At 35.9% G+C, this 23,505-nt stretch overlaps 1 protein-coding gene across 4 annotated transcripts in view; it reads right to left on the bottom strand.

The window, feature by feature from the left end:
- Positions 1 to 16,544, bottom strand: part of LOC136246578 (uncharacterized) — a 70,099-nt gene extending 53,555 nt beyond the window's left edge. Inside the window, exons 1-7 of one of the 4 annotated variants that reach the window (XM_066038067.1) lie at positions 16,388 to 16,544; positions 15,253 to 15,559; positions 7,516 to 7,611; positions 6,006 to 6,068; positions 5,673 to 5,942; positions 5,520 to 5,597; positions 4,334 to 4,528 (exon numbers count right to left, since the gene is read on the bottom strand). In XM_066038067.1, coding sequence (XP_065894139.1) covers positions 4,334 to 4,528; positions 5,520 to 5,597; positions 5,673 to 5,942; positions 6,006 to 6,068; positions 7,516 to 7,594 — 685 coding nt within the window. In that variant the 5' untranslated portion in view covers positions 7,595 to 7,611; positions 15,253 to 15,559; positions 16,388 to 16,544. Of the gene's footprint in view, positions 1 to 4,333; positions 4,529 to 5,519; positions 5,598 to 5,672; positions 5,943 to 6,005; positions 6,069 to 7,515; positions 7,878 to 15,252; positions 15,754 to 16,387 lie in introns of those variants that run through there. The other 3 variants (XM_066038066.1, XM_066038068.1, XM_066038069.1) reach the window with 3 other exon arrangements.
- Between the last annotated feature and the right edge of the window lie 6,961 nt (positions 16,545 to 23,505).

Raw genomic sequence — 23,505 nt, forward strand, 5'->3', positions numbered from 1 at the left:
GCATTTTGCTACTGCTTTACAGTTGAGACAAGTGGCTGGCACTACATAGAAACCTTAAAACCTCCCAGTTTACTTTGGGGTTGGCTTGTTTACCACACTACACCATCAACACACAACTTTATTAAATGCCAAATACCATATGTCTGGCCTCCCCCACATCATACACCACGTGGCGCCACTATTGTGAAACCATCGATATAACTGATTGGCATATCATATCATATCACCACCTTGTTATATCGATACTATCGATGTATCAATATATCGTGGCAACACTAATAAAATTTCTATAAAATTACTTGTATATCAAGGAATATCTGAGGATGTAGCCATCTCAAGTTTCCCACCATTTGAGCACTGTATTAAAACCAGCATATTCACTTCTTTGTAATTTGCTCACTTTACTGGTTACATAATTAGCAGTTGATGCATTTGTTTCAATTATCTAGATATGTTAGATAATCAGGATATGTCCAAAAGGAAATATCGAGATATGTCTAAATTTGTTATCACATACCTCTACCCTATACACTCTCTAGCTGAGTATTCCAAAAATTTGGTGTACTTGTATCAATAAAACATATACATAACCAGATCCTCCTATTCATTGGCAGTAAAAAACTCTTTGTTTTGTGTTTGCACGGAGCACGTACGTGAGTTATGGGTGCTTATTTACAATCTGGTAAGAATAAAGTTTTAATTACCATAGTTATTTATTTGTTAAAATGGTTTTCTTGTTTGGCCACATGGAGACATACAGAGAAACCACTATACCTTGATTGCTGTGCCAGTTCATGGTGAATAGACTGAACCAAGCACCATCTCCTATGTTATTAAAAAAGTGTTCCGTTAAACACGACAGCCAATATATTGGCTTTTGTTACACGCATGTGTTCAAACGCACATACAGTATCTTGTAAACTAAATATCCTATGAATATACCATGCTACTCTGTGGTTAATGGGTAATACTGTAAGCTTTATCCAAACATTGTAGCACGATCGAGCGTGAAGTAAGGATAATATGCATTTGAAAGAATTTTTGGCCGTTTATAAGACAATAATTGCGATGATACTACCTGTCATAAAGGAGAGACGGAATAAAGAAGGTTATTAAAAGTTATATGATGTTGTAGATCTATTCTTCGTGAGTAGTTTAACACAAGCCACAAAGGAATAGGTTGTTCCTACATGGAGTAACAGGAGCCCAAATTTATATGTCAAAATGCATATTTTCGTAAAATAACTTTCGTTTTTAAGAACCAAAGCCAAAATATTGGCTTTAGGAGCCAAAATATTAATTACTGGCTTCAGTTATGAGTTATGTAAGCACCTTTAAGTTATTTGCTGTGCTGTTGCTGCACAAATCAAGTTTACTCCTATTCCAAATGTGTATCACTATAACTCCAAGACTACTCATCACGAAAGGTTTAAAATCCAGTTGCCCACTCATATTTTACTATAGATAACAGAAAAGCAATTTGAATAATGTTTAAAAATGGTCGGTTTTTGCTTGACAGGTCACATACTGTATACGTAAAAGACTATCTATATAGACCGTGGAGAACATAATTATTTGTAAAAGAACTCAATACAGTATATCAATTGTGATCGGATTTGCGAAAAGGTATCTTTTCCCACATACCATCAAGCAAAATAATGTAACACTTGACTTCTAATACTGATCAACTTGTTCTTAGTATCAAAATGTAGCCAAGTACTGTAGCTACATTCACTGAAAATTTCATGCCATAATCAAAAAGTTCAAAATTGGGTCAAATTTTGTAGGTGAAAAGTACCTTTCTGCAAATCCGGTCACAATTGCCTACTGATCTTCACTACTCAGAAATCTTCATGGTACAATAATAATTGAGAGTAAAAAGCACATACACTTGGACAAGTTCAATAAACTTCACTAAATGAACTTCACTCTGTAATAAGCAGACTTTAAAAGAATGATTTATCAAAATTAATCATAATACACTTGCATTGAAAACAAATGGACCTTAGGGTCCTCCCAAACCAAATTACAAAAGCACTGCTCTATGTATGTCAAGTATAAACATTATAGTTTGGCGATTTCTAAATTCTGTAGAACCCTATGTTTCAATCTCTAACTTATTTAGACAAAAGCTGGTCGTTATACCTTTACAACTGCTTAATCTAGTATTTGTGACCATCTCAGCGAAAACCCACCTAGTTCACACAACCATGCGTATTGAGAAAATTTAAGTTAAAAATATATCATAAAATTATGCATGCTACAAGAAAAATTATGCAAGTTTTAGTCGGACCAGTACTCAAAGAAGGAAGGCTCACATCGATTAAACCTATACACAATCTTATTCGTCTATTCATGGGGAGTTCGAAAATCTTTGTTTTATTTCTGTAGCCCTAATTATATTCATGTCACATGTGTTTGTTTACGATGTGGTAGACATAAACAAAATCATCGTCATTTCTTCAACAAAACCACCTTCGTATGCCTAGGCGCAAGTAAATGCAGGGCTAAAACTGTACCTAGGTTGGTCAGCCAATCCATGGTGAACAGTTTAAGCTAAATTTCAACTTTGTACTCTAATCTAAGGGAGGTTATGGTTGTGAATGCAAGCGCCTGTAGTTTATTTTTAGTATAGTCACTATATAAATCGATTTCCTTGTTCTTCCTATTTTCTAGCACTGTAATTCCAACACTACTCACCATAGAAGGCTGAAAATTTGGAGAACCATTCCTTGGACAAAGCAGATAAAGCTGAGTAATTATTAAAAAAAGTTAATTGTGTGAACTAGGCGGGTTTTCGCTGAGATGGTCACATTTATTAGTTAAAACAAGACAAATACACTGTACTGTAACTTGTAATGGCATTTGATATCCAGCTAAATGCCAATGTATTGCAAATGTTACAGACTTGTAATTACCATTAGATATGAGCAAATTTTGCTTTTATACTAGCTTATTGTGCTTTTAAGCAGCACCAAAAAAGTTAATTATGTGCAAAATTTTGCATTTAAAATTGCTATACAGTGCATATGTGGTTAGTAGTATTTACTCAGTCAGTTCACTGTACAGTATAATAACCTTTAACATGATTGAACAACAACCTCAGTACCTAAGTGGTATAGGTATAGCTAATGTATTATAATATTATGGATTTTAAAAATTGAATCAAGATGCATGGCAGTGCATTGTTTAGTCAAGATACCGGCATACCTCATATTGAGTATATAATTATAGCAAGAAAGAAAATTTAATTTTCATGCACACATAGGTCTGTGTTCTCTTCTTGAATTGGGATGATTTTTGTATTGCAAATGTACTCCACCTTCAGCATCTCACATACCAAATTTGAGGAAGACTTCTTAATGCTTTTCTGAAATACAAATTCTCTTAATTTCTCCATTTTTTCTTAACCCTTAAACCCGCAGCTGTTTTATAAAACACAAGCACTGAAAACGCATAATCCAGTAAACTGGATCGCATGCATGTCTTGTAAAACTAAACTCTATAACATAAAAACTGTTAAAGCTATCTACAAATGACAAACACCATCTTACTCACCATTAAATTTTGGTTTAAATGGTCCCATACTTTGTCATGGTCATCCAACCAAGAAAATACTCGCTTCACTTTGAAAGAGTACAAGAACTATCCCTCCGTCTTCCTTCTTCACATAACGATGTACCAAGGGCCATAACGTGGCCGTACTTTGTCACATCGACTTATGCTTGGTGTCAGTTTACTCCTCACGTGATGGCGATTTGGTTGATATATAGGTATCACGTAATAACATCACTGTAGGACGAACACAGTGGCGATACGAATGTGGAAGGACTGAAAATGATTCAGCGCATCGTAGTGGGTGAGTTCCTTGTTTGTATGTTGAACGTTTATATACTGGCAGATAGCTTACTCTTTGCCAAGTAATAAAATCTGTTTTTCGAAGCGATCAGATAAATGCTTCATGAGATATGCTTGTTTGTAACCGCCTATGTAGATTGGCAAAAGTATTGTGCGTTTTCAATTTGTTTTTTATCAAATCCAGTTTTCTGGATTATGCGGATTTAAGGGTTAATATTGCTAGATTATTATTTTCCAAAAGCCATTGTAAAATGCAAAAGCGTAGCCCAAACTTTCGTGCAATTTCTGAACGTTTTGCACCAAAATCATATACCAAGTGTGGTGCAAAACTTACAAACAGTTATAAATTTATCACACCTACAGAGTAAACTGCATAACTTAACAACCAACTACGTGTATAGGAAAACTCAAACCTTTTGCGGCTTAAAAGAAACTGCATTGATAGATTAAAAGTGGACTTTATCATATAACTTACCTATACATGTAGTAGTTACTGCTCTATGACTTCCTCTACCATTAACCTGATGGTGACTACTAATGGAGCATGCTCTATCATCTGATGGTCCATCATCAACACATCTGATAATGATATTGTCTACTGCATAATTGTCTAACTGGTTAACACTACTTGTTGTGATCAGTCTTGATGGATGAGCTTTATGGGAAGTAGCTAAAGGTGAAAGAAAAAAAATCACGCACATACATACAGTATGTGACCCGCTAAGCAAAATCAGCTGTTTATGCACTTTCTCAAATTCTATATCTGTAATCTATAGTAACAAAATAGTAGACAGCAACAGTTTCAGCCTTTTGTGATAATCGGTCTTAGAGTTATACTGCTTGGTAATTGGAACAGTGATAAATTCAATTTGTACAGCAACAATACGGGAAATACATTATAGGCACTAAAATAATCGCTCATAACTTATGAATGAAACAAGCTAAAAAGACGGGACTTGGCTTAATCTGTGCACCATGAACTGGCTTTAATAGTGCTTTCCCGTACTCCGTCATGTTGACAAAGAAGAAGGCCATTCCATCTAAGAATGACAATGTTGAATGCTGTTTTTGTGCATCGTGAGTTAGCACCCATAACTCACATAGCCTTTGCTGTGCAAATACTAAACAAAAGTGTTCCTACTTTCCATGAACAGGCAAATCCATTGGTGTATAATATTATGTTTTAATAATGTGAACTTACTTTTAGTGCATACAAACACGATTAAAGCGATGGTAAAACTTTCATGTAGCATACTTTTACCCAGCGTATTTCAATACGGTTTTGTGGCAAAATAGAATTGTGTGAAAATGGCCAGTTTTCGCTCAGCAGGTCGCAAATGGACATAGTACATATGGTACCGCTTAAATGCACCATCATCTCATGAGAGTGTAAGTGATTAAATATCTCTAAGTAAAGGGCATGGCACCTGTTTCACTTACAAGTATTCATCCAGTTTTACTTACGAGTATTCATCCTATTTAGAGATGAGTTTACGGGTGCCAGGCACTTTAATTAGCAAGTTTTTAATTGCCTGCACTCTCACAAGACAATATTGCATTTGAGTCATACTGTAGCATGGTTGAACCATGATTTCCAACCAATCTACTGAACATGGTAAAAGCGTATTTAATACTGCAAACATATCCACCATACAACTTACAGTTCACATCAGATCCATTGTTATTAGTATGATGATATTGTGTGATATCATCGTCCCAGTATGGAGTGTGGTGAAATTCTGTGAATGATACAGAATGAGAAACATTACATATAAGTAAATGATCCTGTTACAACAGTAATATTATCATCATACCTGTCCTCAGTTTATCAGGAAGATCAGTCATTACTGATATCATATTAAACAAGTAACAGAAATATTTGTAATCTCTTGTAGTGTCTAACTGAACTAGTAGAAGATTGATAATCCTCTGACATCTGATTCTTGAGCTTTCTCCATTGACAATAAAACTCTCCACATCACTAGGAATTTCTATATGCTGTTTTAGAGTTTTGATAGTCAGTTTACAGTTAGGTATTAAACTCTGATACAACAAGTCGTAGTATCTGATCAGAAACGAAAACTCTGTTAAAGATACATAATAATACTATAATAGATTAATAATTATTATAAAAATTGTTATTTTACCAGGTCTTCTCGTGATCACATTGATAACTTGTGGTCCATACAAACAGTCTGGTTTATTTGTGGCTACGATATAATAAGATAAGTATTATATCATTTATGCATATGTACCTAATTAAAAGTAATATAATTACATAACACGTTACATTTGTAATGCATAACCCCCAACTCCGTACACAGGAGGACACAAGTACAGTAAGTGATGCTCCATGAAGGTATTGTGAGACTGGTTTTAGGGTGATATTTTGGACCACAGCATTGTGATCTCTAATACAGTATTATCATACAAATGATGAACTTAGTGAATAACTTGTGATGGGACTAGTGCAAGTTAAATACTATAGTTGACTATATTCACATTGCAAATCTTTCTTATTTAAGCTATACTACGAATCTCTCCATCTATTTATATGGCTTGCATACAAAGGTAAAATTATAATGGAGACAGTTTAGCTATTAGTACTAGTGCATAAATGAATGCTAGAATTGAGCATTCGAATGTTTGAATGAAAAACTGTGAATTATTCGAGTATTTAAAATCCACAATCAAATTTTAAACAAAACAACAGAGATCATCATTACAATTGAAGGAGTAAGATATCCTCTACTCATGGTTACAAGTTCAGAGAACTGGAATCTTTGCTTGTCAAGTTGCACCACGGGTTAGATGCATGTGCTTTTAAAATCCACACTGCCCATACAAAAGTCTCAATAGTAGCAGTGAAATTTATCCCGTATTTCACTGGTAGCAGTGAAAAAGTTGTAATTGCAATTTCATTGGCTAGAATTTATGTTAACAATGTAGCACCAATTAGTGTTGACACGTGTTTACTACATAGTGACGAATTGCGTACATAGCAACGCTAATTCACAGCATGCCTATATGCAATGAGTATGGTATTAACTGGGAATAGCATGGGTATAGCAGTGAAATTTGGGATAAATACCACTCTTGTTGTATTGGAAATGGAACAAGAGTGGTAAATTTCACTTGGCTTCGCCTCGTGAAATTTTACCCATTTTCAATGCAACACTCGTGGTATTTATCCCAAATTTCACTGCTACCCATGCTATTACTAGTACGAATTCAATCTAAGGAGTAACACCTATTTGTTGTGAGGATTTTATGCACTTACTTGTTAAAATACTGTTTGATATAGACAGTAAAGTAAGTTTAAACAGCAACAAAGCTATAGTTTATCACTGTAATCAACCTCACAGCTGGTATGCTTGCTGTGTGTGTGTCTCATGTAGCGTAGCCTAGCGATTTTGGCTTCACATGCATCTGACTGTAGACAACAAAATGTAAACAACACTGAAGCACATGTTAACAACTTGACGCCTGGAGCTTGTCGTGTCTGTACCATTTTCAGCTCTGCTTGACTTATGCAATTATTGTATGCATTGGGCACCCGCTAGCAGGATTCAAATACTCCCAAACGTACGAACATTCGAATTCCAGAACATTCGTTTATGCACTAATTAGACCTATAAAAAAGAGTGTATTTCTTACTTGTCACATGATTTGATGGATGACCTGTACCAGTGTGAGGATGGTAATTCATCATAATGGTGTCTTCTTCATCATCCATGTGGATACCAGTTTATCCTGTGGTTGTACAACAATGAAAACTCTATTAGATAACATGTGACCAGCTAAGCAAAAACCCAGTGAAATGAGTTCACTTTTGTTACATTGTTTCTCTGCAATCTATGCAAAAAAGTGGATTAGTAAAGATTTAGTATTTTTATAGATATAATTATACATTCTTAGTACTATGAATTTGAAAGTGTGAACTTTAACTTGCACACAGCAACAAAACAAAAATGCAGGAAATCAAGTACAACTGCTTAATTGATCAATCATAGTTCATATTCATTCCATGACTTAACAATTACAAACATGTCACAAATCTTTCATGGTAAAGAATTTTCTATATTCTGCCATGTGAACAAATTAGAAATACAGTTTATTGAATAAATGATATATATATAGAACTACAAGGAAAAATTAGGAATTTTAAGCTGAATTATGTACAAAGAACAAAAAATCAGGGGAACAATGGAATAGCTAAAAAGATGAAGAACAAGGGAGGTTGCTTATACCTGCAGATATACTAGTGGACACGTAAACCCAAATTCAGTCTATAACCATGACTAAATTAGGGATTACATGTCCACTAGCATAACTGCAGGTATAGGCAATCTCCCTTCTTCCTCATCTTTTTAGCTATTCCCTTGTTCCCCTGATTGTTGTTATTTATCCCTAATCCAGCTTAAAATTCCTAATTTTTCCTTCTACTTGTTTGTTTACTTTTTCAATAACACAATATTGTGACACCTGAATCCACATTTTTAGCCCTGCATGCTTTAACATTTAAATGGCCTTGTAAAAGAATACAATCTTTGCTGATTAGCTAAATGTGTAACACACCACATGATTATATTGTCACTAAAGTTTGATTCACCAAGAAGTTCATCAAGTTATTTCACTAACTTTGTTTATGTGGTAATAGTAGCACCAGTCTGGATAATGATAAGAGAACAAGAGAAGCAGCTAGTGCAGGGGTGGATCTGTGGGGCTCAAAGGGTTGGAATCCCCATTTGGGAGATGCCAGCTGAATCAGTCTAACTGCAGAGAAATTTTTTCAATACAGTTTATCAGTCAAATAAACACTTTATGCAAGACAAAACACTTTTAGCTTTGCTTACAGCAATAATACTTCAAATCTCTCGAAACTGCTATCTTTCTATGATAAGCACCTCTGAAAAAAAAATTTTTTTCTAGAACTGTGAAAGCTTCCGTTGTAGTTATTTTTAAAGGCCTAAACAGTAAGATTCAACAGTGAAACATTGCTGGGAGTATATGGCTACCATTATGAGCGAAGCCTCTCCTTTTACAAGTCTGGATCCCAGTGCACCTGCATGTAGAGAACAGCGGGGAACAGTGTCTTGGTACGGTAAGAGTAAGCATGGTTCAGAAATGCAAGTAGTTTGGTTAACTTTGCTTAAAACAAAACACTTCTCTCTGATGATATTGGACAGCTCACTCAGCATTGCAACGTCTACAACACGTGTCTCCCACACGTACCCACTGTACACATTATGTAATACTATATTGCATAATTACAATGCTGCCACACCCGTGGATGGAAGCCCTACTATCGAAGAAGAACCTTCACTGGGAAAGAGGATAAAAGGCAACACATGTACAATAGCATTGCATTGAATGCGTATCAATATGCCAAAGGTTTGTTCTTAAGTAAATTTAAAGCATTTTTGTGAAAGAACTAGCACTCTAGCTCTACCCAGTTGTCTGCTATGCTTGACTGAATGCATCAGGCAGGCAGTAGAAAATTCTGTCAAATAGAAAATTTTTACAATTTTGTAGCAGCTTAACGAAAATGTTTCGGGTCAATTTGAAGGCATTTTGGGCTTGATTTTAATCAACCAATATGGTCATGTCATTGTGGGGAAAAATGGAGGCAGAGTTTTGGGTAATATTTTATCGCTGGCCACACTCACAACTTCATTAGAAAATGGTATACATAATATGCTTTGATATTTGGAGGATAATGAGGTCTTTAAAATCCACTAAGAGACCTGCTAGCAGGTTCTTAAAATGGTTAGAAACCTGCTAGCAGAAAAGACCTCAAGCATCACAAATCTCACTTTCGATCATTGATTTGCAATGCTCTCTCCAAGCATAATCAGGCTGATAGGTTGCAATGGGTGACTAGTCACCCAGGCCAACATGTGGCTAACCACTCTGTTCATTTTATATAGTTCTCCTTACCATAAACTTCCAAAATGGTGTCACGATTTTTAAAATTCAAAACTCAGTGATACATTGTGCAATTGCAATGAAATTTTCTGGGGGTACTACTCAACCCATGCACTAATATTAACAAAAAAATCAGATATATGCAATGATTTTAATGAGACTATGGTAGATACACTTCATTTCACTGCCGTTTCTCTTCAAAATGCAAGTACATATTGATAGTGGCTGATGCCCTACCTTTTACACCTTTTATGTGATTATCATGTGTAGTGAAAACTTTCTACAGAGCATTTTGTTCATTACTGTTGTAGTTCAATTTCTATAAACAATTATATGATTAATACAAAAAACGTATGTACCCACACATATATATAGCTATCAGTATAATTTTTACTGTGCAGTACATACAACTACCAAGGAATAAAATTACAGAAGGGTTTTGGGATAGGTTGTTTCCTTTGGGATATATTGTATACATGGAAAAATGGACTTCGTCAGCTGTTTACACCTATCTTTCGGTGTGATTTATATACTTTCTTGTATGCTTTAACTGTCTTTTCCAAGTCTGGACCTGCTGTGAAGCCTTCTAGGTATGCAAACATGTACTGCCTGACCTTGCGGAAATAGTTTTTGATATTCTCGAGTGTCACAGAATCAAGTCCATTGGGAATATTGATACGCAGTCGTGGCAAAGTGTAATTAGTAAAGCTTCTTGTATATCGCTTTGCTTGACCCCAGCATCTTTCAATGGGGTTAAGCTCGCAATGAAATTTTGGTAACATGATGCAAATGTGTCCACGGTCACGTAGAAAATGTTCTAGTTTGGTCATCTCATTCATGAAGTCTGGATGAGTGGAGATCTCTTTCCTCATGTCTTCAAGTTTCATTGATTTATGGTACTTGCCTCTTTCAGTTAGTACCTGGATAAGGCCCTTCGGAATACCAATATTAAAAACCATTCGCTGGGGTCTCCCATTCCATACTGTGTCACGTAAGTGTGGCTGCTTGCCCCCAGGCTTGGCATTCATGTTGTTTGCATTTAATGCATCTTCAGCATAAGCATTGTGACAACTGCTGTTGTCAAACACCCATACTACACGATATCCTTGATCTTTAGGATATTTAATATCTGCTATTTTTACTGCATGGTCCATTTGGGTAAGGAATTTGTCTGATGTCCAATAACCTTCTCGATTCTCTCCATATTCCAAAAATTGACGAGCTTCTTTTGTAATGTTGTCTCCATATGTTTGTTTAGCCAGAGAATATTCTGAGTCACTTAGACAAAGGTAACCATTAAACTCATCAATAAAGTCTGATACCATAATACCAGAACCTTTGCTTTTAGGTTTAATTGCAAAATTATCCTTTTCACCCCATTGTGTCCCTTGGTCTTCATTAGCTGAAAATATGGATTCATCATGGAATAGCACAATCGTTTTCTGTAATTGCTCTTCAGATGGACATCTTAGATCTTCTGGTAGACACTGGGAAGCTTCAGCAGTGGGGGCATTATCTTCGTTTATAAATCCAATTGATACCATTTTTCTAATAAACTTCTTACGATAAGCAACTACGTCTTCTCTCTCGTGTCCATCAATATAAACACTTTTTTTTCTGTCTAACACTTGAAAATCAAGGTGGTGCAACCATCTTCTAGCAGTGTCAACACTTATTTTGCGAGGAAAGCCAGGCTCAAGCACACTATTGGGTAAAAGTTCATTGTTTACCCACTGGCAAAATGAAGCAGTGGTCATGTTAGGTCTACCTTTTACATTAGCATTTTCCCTGACATACTTTCTCGCATGCTTGTTCAACTCTTCATTTTGTTCCAAGACGCCTGTACGCTGGTACTTCCCTTGCAGTGAACCTGGAAATGATCCATCATTGCATAGAAAGGTTCCCCTCCATTCACGGACAGTTCGGTCACTTTTTCCAATTAAATCGCCAATCACTTTAGCTGCAAATGTTAGTTGAAGGCCTAAAATGTTTACTATTAGATGGTGTAGCACCAGAGACAGTGACATGACATCGTCTCTGTCAAGAGAGCTTATCCAGTCTTTTGCATGACCATGGATTAATTCATCTTCTGTTGCAGTTTCACCTGGTGAAGTATACTCTTCATCATCTTGGGAATCATAATCACTGAATGTGGGTATAATCTCTTCAGTTGTCGCACCATGATTCCCAGTTACGGGCACTACACCTTCAGTTGAAACAGGTATCACTTCTGTGGTCTCATTTTCTGACATGTCATCTGGGTTTGCAATGCTAGAAAGTTCAAGAGTAGTGTCTATTATATGTTCCTCTGTTACATCTTCAGAAATACTTTCATTCATAGTGGAGGAACATTCTTGTGTTTTAGCCCTCTTATGGCGATGTCTTCTGGCTACTTTCAGCTGTAAACTTCTCTTTGACTTAGGTGGCATCAATAATAATCACAAAATAAAACAACAATCACCTGTAAAGCACGTTTCTGTGACTCAACAATAGTAGCGCGAGGTGTGCATTAAATAGAATCATGCGTAATTTTTTAAATTTACCATTCGATAGCCCGTTAAAAATTACGAAAAAAATGTATGGGTTGCTAAGGGAGTGTTATGGGAAAATTAACAGTTAATTTGCCAGAAAGTTTTGGAAGTTTATGGTAAGGAGAACTGTAGGTATATCTAAAAGAATTCAATTATGGGAGATACAATCTAGCGTTGTACGTACGTTTGTCTCGATGAACGGAGAAATCCAAAAATATCACGGAAAATTCTGTAAAGCGCCCATCTGTTTCTAGAGTGTTTTATGGCTGTTTTCGTTGTTTATTGAACTATGAATGGACTTTACCAAGACCTAAATAGGTACACTTCCTTGTAGAAAGTTATTTTTCGCTACGTGTAATGTGGGTGAGGTCCATATTAGAAACCGTGCCCGTTCTTCGTGCTACTGTGGTGCCACTGAAGGCACAATTTGTGACAACTCGTTCCCATCATATAAATCCACACAAACTGCTTCTTTGACACACGTTCTTTACACTGCTGTGACGCCATAGGCACTGACTACCACTAACCCGGCTCGACATATCGATCACTGCTGTTTCCCAGCTGTGCCAGATCCAATTAGTCTAACTTGCAAAAGGAAGTGGTGCGAGCTTTGATTTTTTTCAACACTTCAACAAAAATATGTTCAGTCTTCTGTGATTCTTTAACATTGCACAACAATTTCAGTACGACATATAACCCAATCTCACAATGACTCCACCTATATGCACACATATATAATGCATACATTTTCTAAGTCAGTTAGAAACCACGCCCTCGGGTCTTCGCATATTTTAAAAACCTCGCTTCATTCGGTTTTTAAAATCCACGAAGATCCTCGTGCTAGGTCTCTAACCTACACTTGTCCCTAATATATACAGTACGAGTACGATATAGTGGCAAACTTAATTACCATAATGATTATTACATAGCAAAACAGAAATTGCACTTATATGACTGATTTATTGGTTTTTGCTCAGCTGGTTACTATGTGTATTTAAATGTGTGGGTGTTTAGGCAGTCAATCTTAACACAGACCTAGGTCAACTTATCTCTTAACACAATTTCAAAGTTAACCAAATAATACACTTCATACAGAACATATTACACATCACTACTGACAAGGATATTATGATAAACAGTTGCGTTGTGGCTATACTACTATATCTTGATTATCACTAGTGATTTCTTTATCCTCCTCCTATGATAACATTTACCTATATTAACACAACGATCACATGTTTACCTCAGTTGACCAAATAATTACCTGATACAAATATATTGTACTTTGTGTGGGAGAATCAAAGCGATGCTGCATAGCGTATATTGTCCATACAGTAGCAATTTGCTGCATAACTTTATGCAGTTAATTGGGCAAATACAGCACAGTTATGAGGGGAATTTATTTGAGGAATATTATGTAACAACCTCGTAAATAACACTAGTAAATTGCTAAAACCAGCCAAACTAACCCTATGAATTTGTTCTATGTTTAGAGGTAGATTGTATAAAAATTTATTGATCGTCTGATCACATAACTTTTTAACACAACTCCACTATGACAGCAGGGGATTGATCACGTGTAAACTGCTAAATCTAGTCAAACTAACTCTAATGGTCCGTTCTACAACTAGAAATAGCTTATTTAAACACTTGCTGATATCCTGATCAATGAAACTTGCAGCGGATTGAGTATAAGAGAAAATCGCTCTGAGACAGACGACCAGGAAGTACAATATAATACTTAAAGTACCGTCTTGCTTGTGTGTATGAAAATACAGCACTCGGGGGTCTCAAACCAAATGCAGTACTTGGCTTCTCCTGGTGCTGTATTAGCCTCCCAACACACCCTTTTGAGCTGTATTTTTCATACATACGTGAGATGGTGCTTTAACTATAACATAGAATATTGTGAAGTGTATAAAATTCCAAGGAGAGTTGGATCTCCCGAGTCAACTGGTCCCTAGTCCTTAGTCCCATGGTCCAGTACAGGGTTATCATAAGTAAACCATTAGAAACAAATATGATCAGACATAGGGCCAAGTACCTGCATGAGTACTTATACTTCAGTGTACTTACTGTAAGTACACATTGATGAGTACTTGTACTTTCAATTTTATTTGGCCCCATGACTGAATATAATATATTTATAACAACTGTATATAACACCTGTACACACTACACATTCCTCCTCTGTTCTATGTGGTATGTGGGAGATGATAGTTTAGGTTTGTTCCATTAAACAACTAATCTCCTAGTAATGATCCTCCACCCCTGCTCTAGTTTCTATGATGTAAATTAATACTGACCACCACGAAATATGTGAATACTTGCCAATAATATTCCCTTTACTTAAATCATAACCTCTAAGTAACAGTACCTCAACAACCAGACTTCACACATTGTGGTACATTAGCAAAATGTTCGTAAACGTTAGTAGTTAGACAACATAGTAGACTGGTATAACACTCACAGTGCAACAGGCAAGTAGTGTATAAATTTCAAAAAATTCAGTTAGCTTCAAACACTTTTGGTACTTATGTAGAGGTAAATAATACCCACAGGTCCCCTGGTCCCAGGTCCTTGGGTTAACTATTTTTCTGGACTGGGCCTGATTTTGAAAGATGCGCAAGAGGTTTTACAAAAAAATGTCTGCTTTTGCACCATGACTATACATTAAAGTTACAATGTTTAAGTTGATAGCGTTGTGTTTTAGCAAGAAGATATAATTTACACCTTGACATCTGCACTATTGGTTTATTTCTGGATCATGCAGTGCTTGTACAACTATCTTTTGCATTGTTATGATAGTCAACATAATGAACGAATTTCCATTGTATTATCATTATCTATATCAATAATGTTGCTAACAACACATATACATACAGTACACATAACACAATCACATAATACTTGTAGACTATGTATATCATCTTACCAGGAAATTCCTCACAAGTGACACTTCAATAACTGCTACTAAAATGTTATCAGTTCTGTTAGGTAACTAACCAACTAGTGTAGTGTAGCCCTACAACTACCTTATCAAAAACAGTCTGTTGAAACAAATCAGTTGTTCAACGAGATGGTCTTCCTCAGTCAAATAGAACTACGTACTTCAAAACAACACACTGGACAACTTGTTATAATAATGATCACTTGTTCTCTCAATCCTGGTACTACACCACACTGATTTATTAGAATCTCTTTGATGTGTAATGAAAGTCTTGATACTACAATGTATGGTGCTACAAATTGTAATTAAGTTGTAACTAGTATTGTAGTCTTGATGCAATATATGATAGCCAATGACAACAATAAATACTTGGATTCTTTATCGGATGTAAACAACACTTCAATTGTCAATATTCACTATGGTAATTCACTACTAATTTTATGGGTCACACTTGTTGAGATATGTGATGTTATAAAAGAGATCGGTCTACAATAAAATAAAGAATGATAATCTATGGACATTTCACTGTAGATTTACTGATGTACATACTAAGAATAGTTTGAAATTTTAATTACGGTACATCATAAATTGGGGTTGTCACGTGATAACTGAGCTCCCAGTGCTTTAAATATTATATGATTAAGGCTTTGGCAGTAGTGCAGAAGGACAATCCATCCAGAAGAGCAAATGTTGCCATACTTTCAAGTGAACATGTACTTAGTTCAAGAAATAAAGACTCCTTAATAATGGTCTATAGCAACTTAAGCTTAGTGATGCACATAATTATTTCAATTCTGCATTGATGTTCATAATTATAAAGATGGGCATGTGTATGTGTGTTCCATGACTGAAGGTAGTCTTTCCACCAGCATACCTGGGGCGAACTGCTGTATTTGCCTATAATAATGTGCAGTTACAGCAGTGACTTGCGAACACCAAGTCTAATTCTCAAGGCTTATCAACTTCCTAGATTGGCAGGCCTGAACATGTTTAGCTGCTAGACGTAAGGTCAGAAGACAGTAACCAGCATACACACATGCGACGACGAGAAAAGGTAGCTTGACGACCACGCAAAACCATGAAATGTGTACAGTATGGGCGTACACCATTAGGGACTTACTGTACTTTGAGCAACGCCTTTCACTGATATGGTTTCTCGTTTGAAGCTAAATCGCGTCTTGCACTCTTGATTTTCCTACTACAAAGAACGGTAGGAGCACACCAAATAATCTTCAATGGTTCACTCCCGGTGAGATTTGTTCTGAGCGAAAGAAAACAACCACTCTGAACCGCAAAAATTTTAATTTTTTCTGGCGCATTAACAAAAAGTTACGAGATCTTTTACTAGAGATTCCCCAATTCCGTAAATTCTGCGTAACATTTTTCTCCGTGAACTGATCCTTTACTGGAGAGTTGGCACAAGTGTGCGAGTGATTGATCAAACAATTGAATCATGTCTACGGTTTCTGGGGCGAGTAATACGATGGTACAGTTAATTTCTGCTGCAAATATGTCTGTGTGGTGTTTTATGTCAATTATAAGATTATTTTGCAATATAGCTAGCCACCACAATAATAATAGTATTTCTGTTCTATACCATATGCGCATTTTGTACCGTACGCGTATGGTGTGTACCATACGCGTATGGTACATACCATACGCGTACGGTACGATTTTCCGTACCATACGCGTACGGTATAGACATACGCGTATGGTACGTACCGTATTCGTATTATGCCTTTTCTCAGTGTCTTCTAGCCTTGCCATCACCTAGCTACAATGGGCTATCTTTACAAGCATTTCTAGCTGAGTAAACTTAGAACACAACATAATAATCTGCCTACCACTGAGCTGTAACTATAGATTTATTCATCAGTACACACATGCATTTTATCCTTGCCATGCATGCTCATGCATTTCCCACTATATATAGTCCTATACTGATGTACCCAATTCCTATGTACATTATCTCACTTTGTCTGCAGAACTTCAAATGAATGGTACTGTGCATGTATGCTACTTTATAGCTATCAGAAGCATGCAGATGCATGGTCTCATACGCAATTATAAGTGTGGATATCTGACAATTTACAACACAATTGGGTAAATAAGCAAGGAGAGCAATTACAACATGCATGGTAGCTAGTAAGTTCTAACTGAATTATACATATACTGCTTGTGCAAAGCTAATAATTTGAAAACTGAATGAACTTCGTAAGTGTCATCAGTTGTGTAACATGGCTTTGATATACTGTACTATGTACACTCTTCTTTTGAGGATCCAATTTCTTGTTTACGTACTTTTCTTGTTTATAGATACTATAAATAGTACCACCACTCACATTCATCACACTGGACCTAAAGCATAAATTAATGTGGATGTTGTTAACTTTAAAGAGTACATTCAGATAAGAGTAGCTAAACATGCATTGCTTTCCCATCCACAAGCATGACAGTAAGTAGTGAGTATAGCTATACAACACACTTAACAAATAAACAATGCTGGATAATATTCATTCATTACTGAATTATTCATTAGAACTCATAAACTCGCTATAAAATCTTTGCCATGTTATGTTTCCTACTTCATCTCAGTAGGCAATGCACATGCCTCATTCAATAGCAAAGATTCAGCAAACTACAGTTTTAAAAAAATTATTGCACAATTAATTAATATGCACATCAGTCTTATAGAGTATACACTGTTAAAAATGAAGTGCTATGATAGCACCTAAAAATGCTATGGTATCACCTAAAAGTGCTAAATTTTGACCGCTCCAGTCAAAAAATAGCACCTAAAGGTGCTACCATAGCACTTCATTTCTAACAGTGTAGCATGTCTAATATTGCTATAAGCTATACAGCCATGTAGGTTTACATTAATTTGCAAACTGACTCTACAGTTTATATTTCTTTCCTACCTCCCTCAATGTTATTGTATCAGCATGCATTCTCCAGCATGCACTGTTAAAAATAAAGAGTAACCAACACTCTGAAGAGTTCCCATTGTAGGGAGGATTAACACCCCATGGAGAGTAGCCAACACTCTGAAGAGAATAACCATTACTCTGAAGAGTAAGTGACACCACCTTCAGAGCATGTGTTACTCCCCAGTTACTCCTTTAGAGTAATGGTTACTCTCCAGGAGTGTTAAATCCTCCCTACTCTGGGAACTCCTTGAGAGTTGTGGTTACTCTTCATTTTAACAGTGAGGTCATCCTCTGTTTGAGCAATCATTACATTGTACTTCTTGAGCTCATCTGATTGAAATTGTCTGCTCAACATCCTTTAGCACCACCAGGCATAAATATACATTTTTAAGTGGAAGTGTACTAACAAATTAAAGGTAAACAAGATTATATGTAGCAACAGTGAAATAAAATATTTTATGAAATAATATACATATATATGCCTGAAAAATTTGCCAATGGATGCAAATTATTTAATATGGTTGCTATGTTTTAACCAATCAGAATGCAGTATTTTAATGCGTATTTATATGGATAATTATATCAAAATCTTTTGTTTATATTTAGCTACAATGCTATACCTCTACTGGCTTAGTGTTTATATCACTATGCATTCCTGTTATATTCATTGAAAATTCGTGAATATCAATATGCTGGCACAATTCTACAGCCTCACAGAAATCAATGTCTTTTGTCCTAAATAATGCATTAGAAGATCAAACTTCAAATTTCAGTTTCTGAGTACAGCAAGGAGTATACTGCTCTTGTTTTATGTTGAAAGGATAATTGGGCACCTTTAAACCCTAACACATTTTTACAAAGTTCATATATACAAGTATAGAGAAGCCCCTAGTAGAGTTTTTGGGTAATATCGCTCTATAGCTTTTAATTATTGTACTAATCCTTGACTATCTTCAGGAGTATTTGTAAACACATGTGTGTGGGTATTGTTCTAATTGTAGGGAAGTGTAGGCTCTTGGGCAGACCGTTTATAGGCAAAACAGGCCACTGTATAAATAATTATAATATTATTAATCAATAACTGAAAGAACACAATAATAACTACAATAATATTACAGGTATAGCTATATGCATAATTACATTACATCATTAACTCTATTACAGATATGAAGGAGGCATAGCATTATGTAATAATGGCCTATAGTTTTTGAATTTTCATTGTATCAATTAAACAATGGACCACAAATCTAATGGGAAGCAATATATGTTTAGCAATTGCAGCCACAATGTACTGTGTGGAAGAAGAAACAAAAATTACAATTTACCATATGTTGTCAGTGTGTGCAGTTGCTATGCAACAGCTAGATAATTTGTGACCATATTTGCAAAAATGTACCTTTTTCACACACAAAATTTTACCCATGCATATTTTGAACTTCGGGGTTTCATAAGTTTTTGAACATATACCTTATAATTGCCTGCAATTATCCATGAGTGTACAGTAGCTACTAGTATCTAGCAGCATTTTGATACTAAAAGCAAGTTTATCAGTGTAAGGAGTCAAGTGTTACACCATTTTGTTTGCTGGTATGTAATATGTGTAGAAAAGGTACCTTTTCACAAATCTGGTCATTTTAACTCAACTATACTAGCTTGTGTATTTTCAAACACAGTAAAAACAAACTAGTGAACGTCACTACTAAATGTAGTGAACGTCACTACTGATGTCTGCCACAATACTCACTATTTTTGTGTAGTAACGTTCACTACTAATGTTGTAGTAAACGTCACTACATTGACCACCAAGTAGTGACGTTCACTACAAAAAGTAGTGACGTTCACTACAAAAAGTAGTGTCGTTCACTACAAAAAGTAGTGTCGTTCACTACAAAAAGTAGTGAACGTCACTACTTAAAAGTAGTGAGTATTGTGGCAGAGCAATTCACTACTAAATTTTTACAGTGAATCAATAGCATTTACACATACTGTATGTAGCTAGGTGTTATCATGTTTTTCGTAAAGCTTCCAACCCAGACGATTGACCTTTATTAATTTTGACTATGTAGAATTCCATCAGATCTTACCAGATCAGCAGGACTTAACACAATTCAAGACTGGATCTGCCAACAGTGTGATGAATTCATGATTGTTTTTATCATATATTGTCCTAAATCAAGATGTCAGTTTCATCACTTATATATATATATATAGTCATGCAATATATCATGCCATCAATATTCTTTTATTTTAAGGAATGCTTTATTTTAAGTAGGTTTATTATTATTATTGGTAATACTGTGCAGACCTCTACTATAGTATAGTGCACAGGTCACAAAATACATACATGCAAGTATACAAATTAAATAATAGCTAGTTTTTGTTTGAACTGATCAATATCATTGGAATCAATCACATTTTGGGCTAGATCATTCCAGATTTTGATTGCCGAAGGGAAAAAGGAGTACATATAAGAATCAATCCGTGTCATTGGTTGCATAAATCTCATATTATGACCTCTGGTACTATGAGTGGATATGGGTGTCAGAAATGGATTTGCTGGGATATCAACAAGGTGGTTAATTTGCATCATGCAGTAAAGCAAATTATATCTTAATCGCAGTAAAGCTAAATACATCTCAGCTCTAGAGAATAGAATAGCTAAATATGATTGCTTTATTAGAGTATCTCGATCTTCACTGAACAGAAACCGCTAAGCGAGACTAGCGTCTCCCCCCTCCCTCTTCCCATAAAATAAATGAAAGCAGAGTGCCATCCGGGGTAGTCAATAGGTATGGCAGTGCAAAAACCTCCTGCTTGATATTATACGCATACCAGGTTAGCTACTGTATACTCAGATGGTATGATTTTCCGTACCATACGCGTATGGTTGTACCGTACGCGTATACGCATATGGTATGTACAATACGCGTATGGTACAAAATACGCATATGGTATAGAACATTTCTAGAGCTCCGGCAGCCGGAGGTGGTTTGCCAATGCTACAGCTCCGTCGCTCCATCACGTGATGCGATACTTCAACACGCGGTAATTCAGTTGACTAAACTTTTATTATTATTATCATTTGTTTACTGTACAGAAACCTCCATATGGAGTATATAGTACAACAGATTAAATTAAGAATAAATTGTGTAGTGATTTTACTTAGCTATAATTAATACATTGTTTAAATATGCTTAAGGTAGGTGATTCCACAGTACTGCTAGATAGGTTATTCCATAATTTAATTGTAGAGGGGTAATAGGAGTAAAGGTAAGAGTCAATTCTGGAGTGTGGCTGCAAAAATCGTTGATCGTGACTTCATGTTTGGCTTGCTGTTGAGATTAAATAGTTTCTATTATCGATTTGAACTTGTCTATGTACCATTTTATACATCATAACTAGCTTCAAATTGTTCCGTCGCTGTTCAAGAGTTGGTAGATTCAGGTGATCTAGTATCTCAGTTACACTAGCCCAGGGTGAATAATTGTTTGTAATGAACCTTGCAGCTCTTCGTTGGACCATTTCTAATTTGTAGATGTTACTGTTAGTGTATAGAGACCAGGCAGTTGATGCATACTCTAAGATAGGACGTACCATTGCTAGATAACAAAGCTTCTTAGTTTGTTGAGTGCAAGAGCTAATGTTACGTCGCAAAAAGGCATTGGCTGAGTTTGCTTTACAGGTAACATGTTGGATATGGTTTGTCCATTTCAGGTGTTCATCTATTGTTACTGCCAGGTAAGTGACATTGTTAGATCTACAATTTGATGTTGTTTCATAAAATATGTTGTGTTAGTTGTTAATATCCTGTTAGTGATCTTGAGGTGTACACATTTGCTAAGGTTGAAAAAACATTTGCCAGTCTTCACTCCACCTCACTATGGCATCAATGTAGTCTCTCTGCAATGCTAAAGTGTCTTCATTTGAATAAATTGGTCTAAAAATAAGTATATCATCAGCGTAGAGTCGTATCTGAGAGTTCACTAGAGCTGGTAGGTCATTGATAAAACAAGTAAATAGTAAAGGGCCAAGTACGTACTGTATCTTGCGGTACGCCAGAGACAATTTCACTTCACACTGCTCACTAAACTGGCCCGCCTGTCGCCTGTACCTGTATCGTGCTGTATGATTTAAATGGAAGAAAGTGACTCTGAGAGGGAGAGAGTGTTAGGAACTGTTGAAGGAGGGTGTGACAGCCAAAGGGCCACTCACGCTATGAAATTTCGTACAACCACACAGAAATTAATTTCGAAATTTGAAATTCGGAGTGAAATCAGATTTTTTTTTGCACGGACATTTTCATTAGCGTGCACCCCGTTATCGTAACACCATCTGTATTCCCCATATCTATACAAGCTATTACATAATCAGTCTCCCGTGGCCCGACCGCTTTTTCTCGGCACTGCGCTTATCGATTGCATTATAAGCGCCTGCTCGAAAAAGGAGGCGCTTATAATGCAATCGATAAGCGCCATGTCAAGAAAAAGCGGTCTGGCCACACGAGACTAATTGCATAATAGAAATCATTTAAGTGTTGTACATATATTAGAAACTACAATTGTCTGAAATGTACAGCTCAGATTTCAGTCTTTATGGGCATAGCAGATTTCAGTGGACCTCACAAGAAGCAACTGATTTGTTCGCAGCTTCAGTAGCTAACATTCATTCAAGACGTATGCAAGCTATATAAATTTAGCCATACTGGATTTTGTATCTGTGTATGGTAGCTTTCATCCAGGGAAGTGCATGGGATGTTAGCTTAAATTGGCTATTTATAAGTGTGATATTGAAAAAAAACTGAAGCTAGAATTCTTTTTATTTTACACCCAGCACTGAGCATGCGCTTGTGACAGTCGTACCACTCTGTGCTGACATACGCAGCATGTCTTTATAATTATATAATGACAATAGGCTAAATTTTGTGGTTGCTACTATGATTTACGATTTAATCCCTGTCACTTCCAACACCAGAGGACATGACCAAAGATTTCATCACATCTATGTAAGGACCAATCAGTACAGTAATTCATTCTTCCCTAGATCAATAAGACTGTGGAATTCACTCCCACCTGACCTAATCCAACAACAATCATTACAAATCTTTAAGCACCAGCTGCAACTGAAATTATTATTACTTTCCCCTACCAATCAGTAATCCCATAATCAATCATATTGTAAAACATTTTGTATGCATGTTTCATATGTGCGTTAATCCTCAAACTGAGGATGCACATTTCTTGGAAAATAAATTAAAAATTTGCTGTACGATAATTATAAGGCAGTATATAACCTCATTTATGGCTTTATA

This window comes from Dysidea avara, chromosome 2 (assembly GCF_963678975.1).
Source record: "Dysidea avara chromosome 2, odDysAvar1.4, whole genome shotgun sequence".
In the NCBI taxonomy this organism is placed as follows: Eukaryota; Metazoa; Porifera; class Demospongiae; order Dictyoceratida; family Dysideidae; genus Dysidea; species Dysidea avara.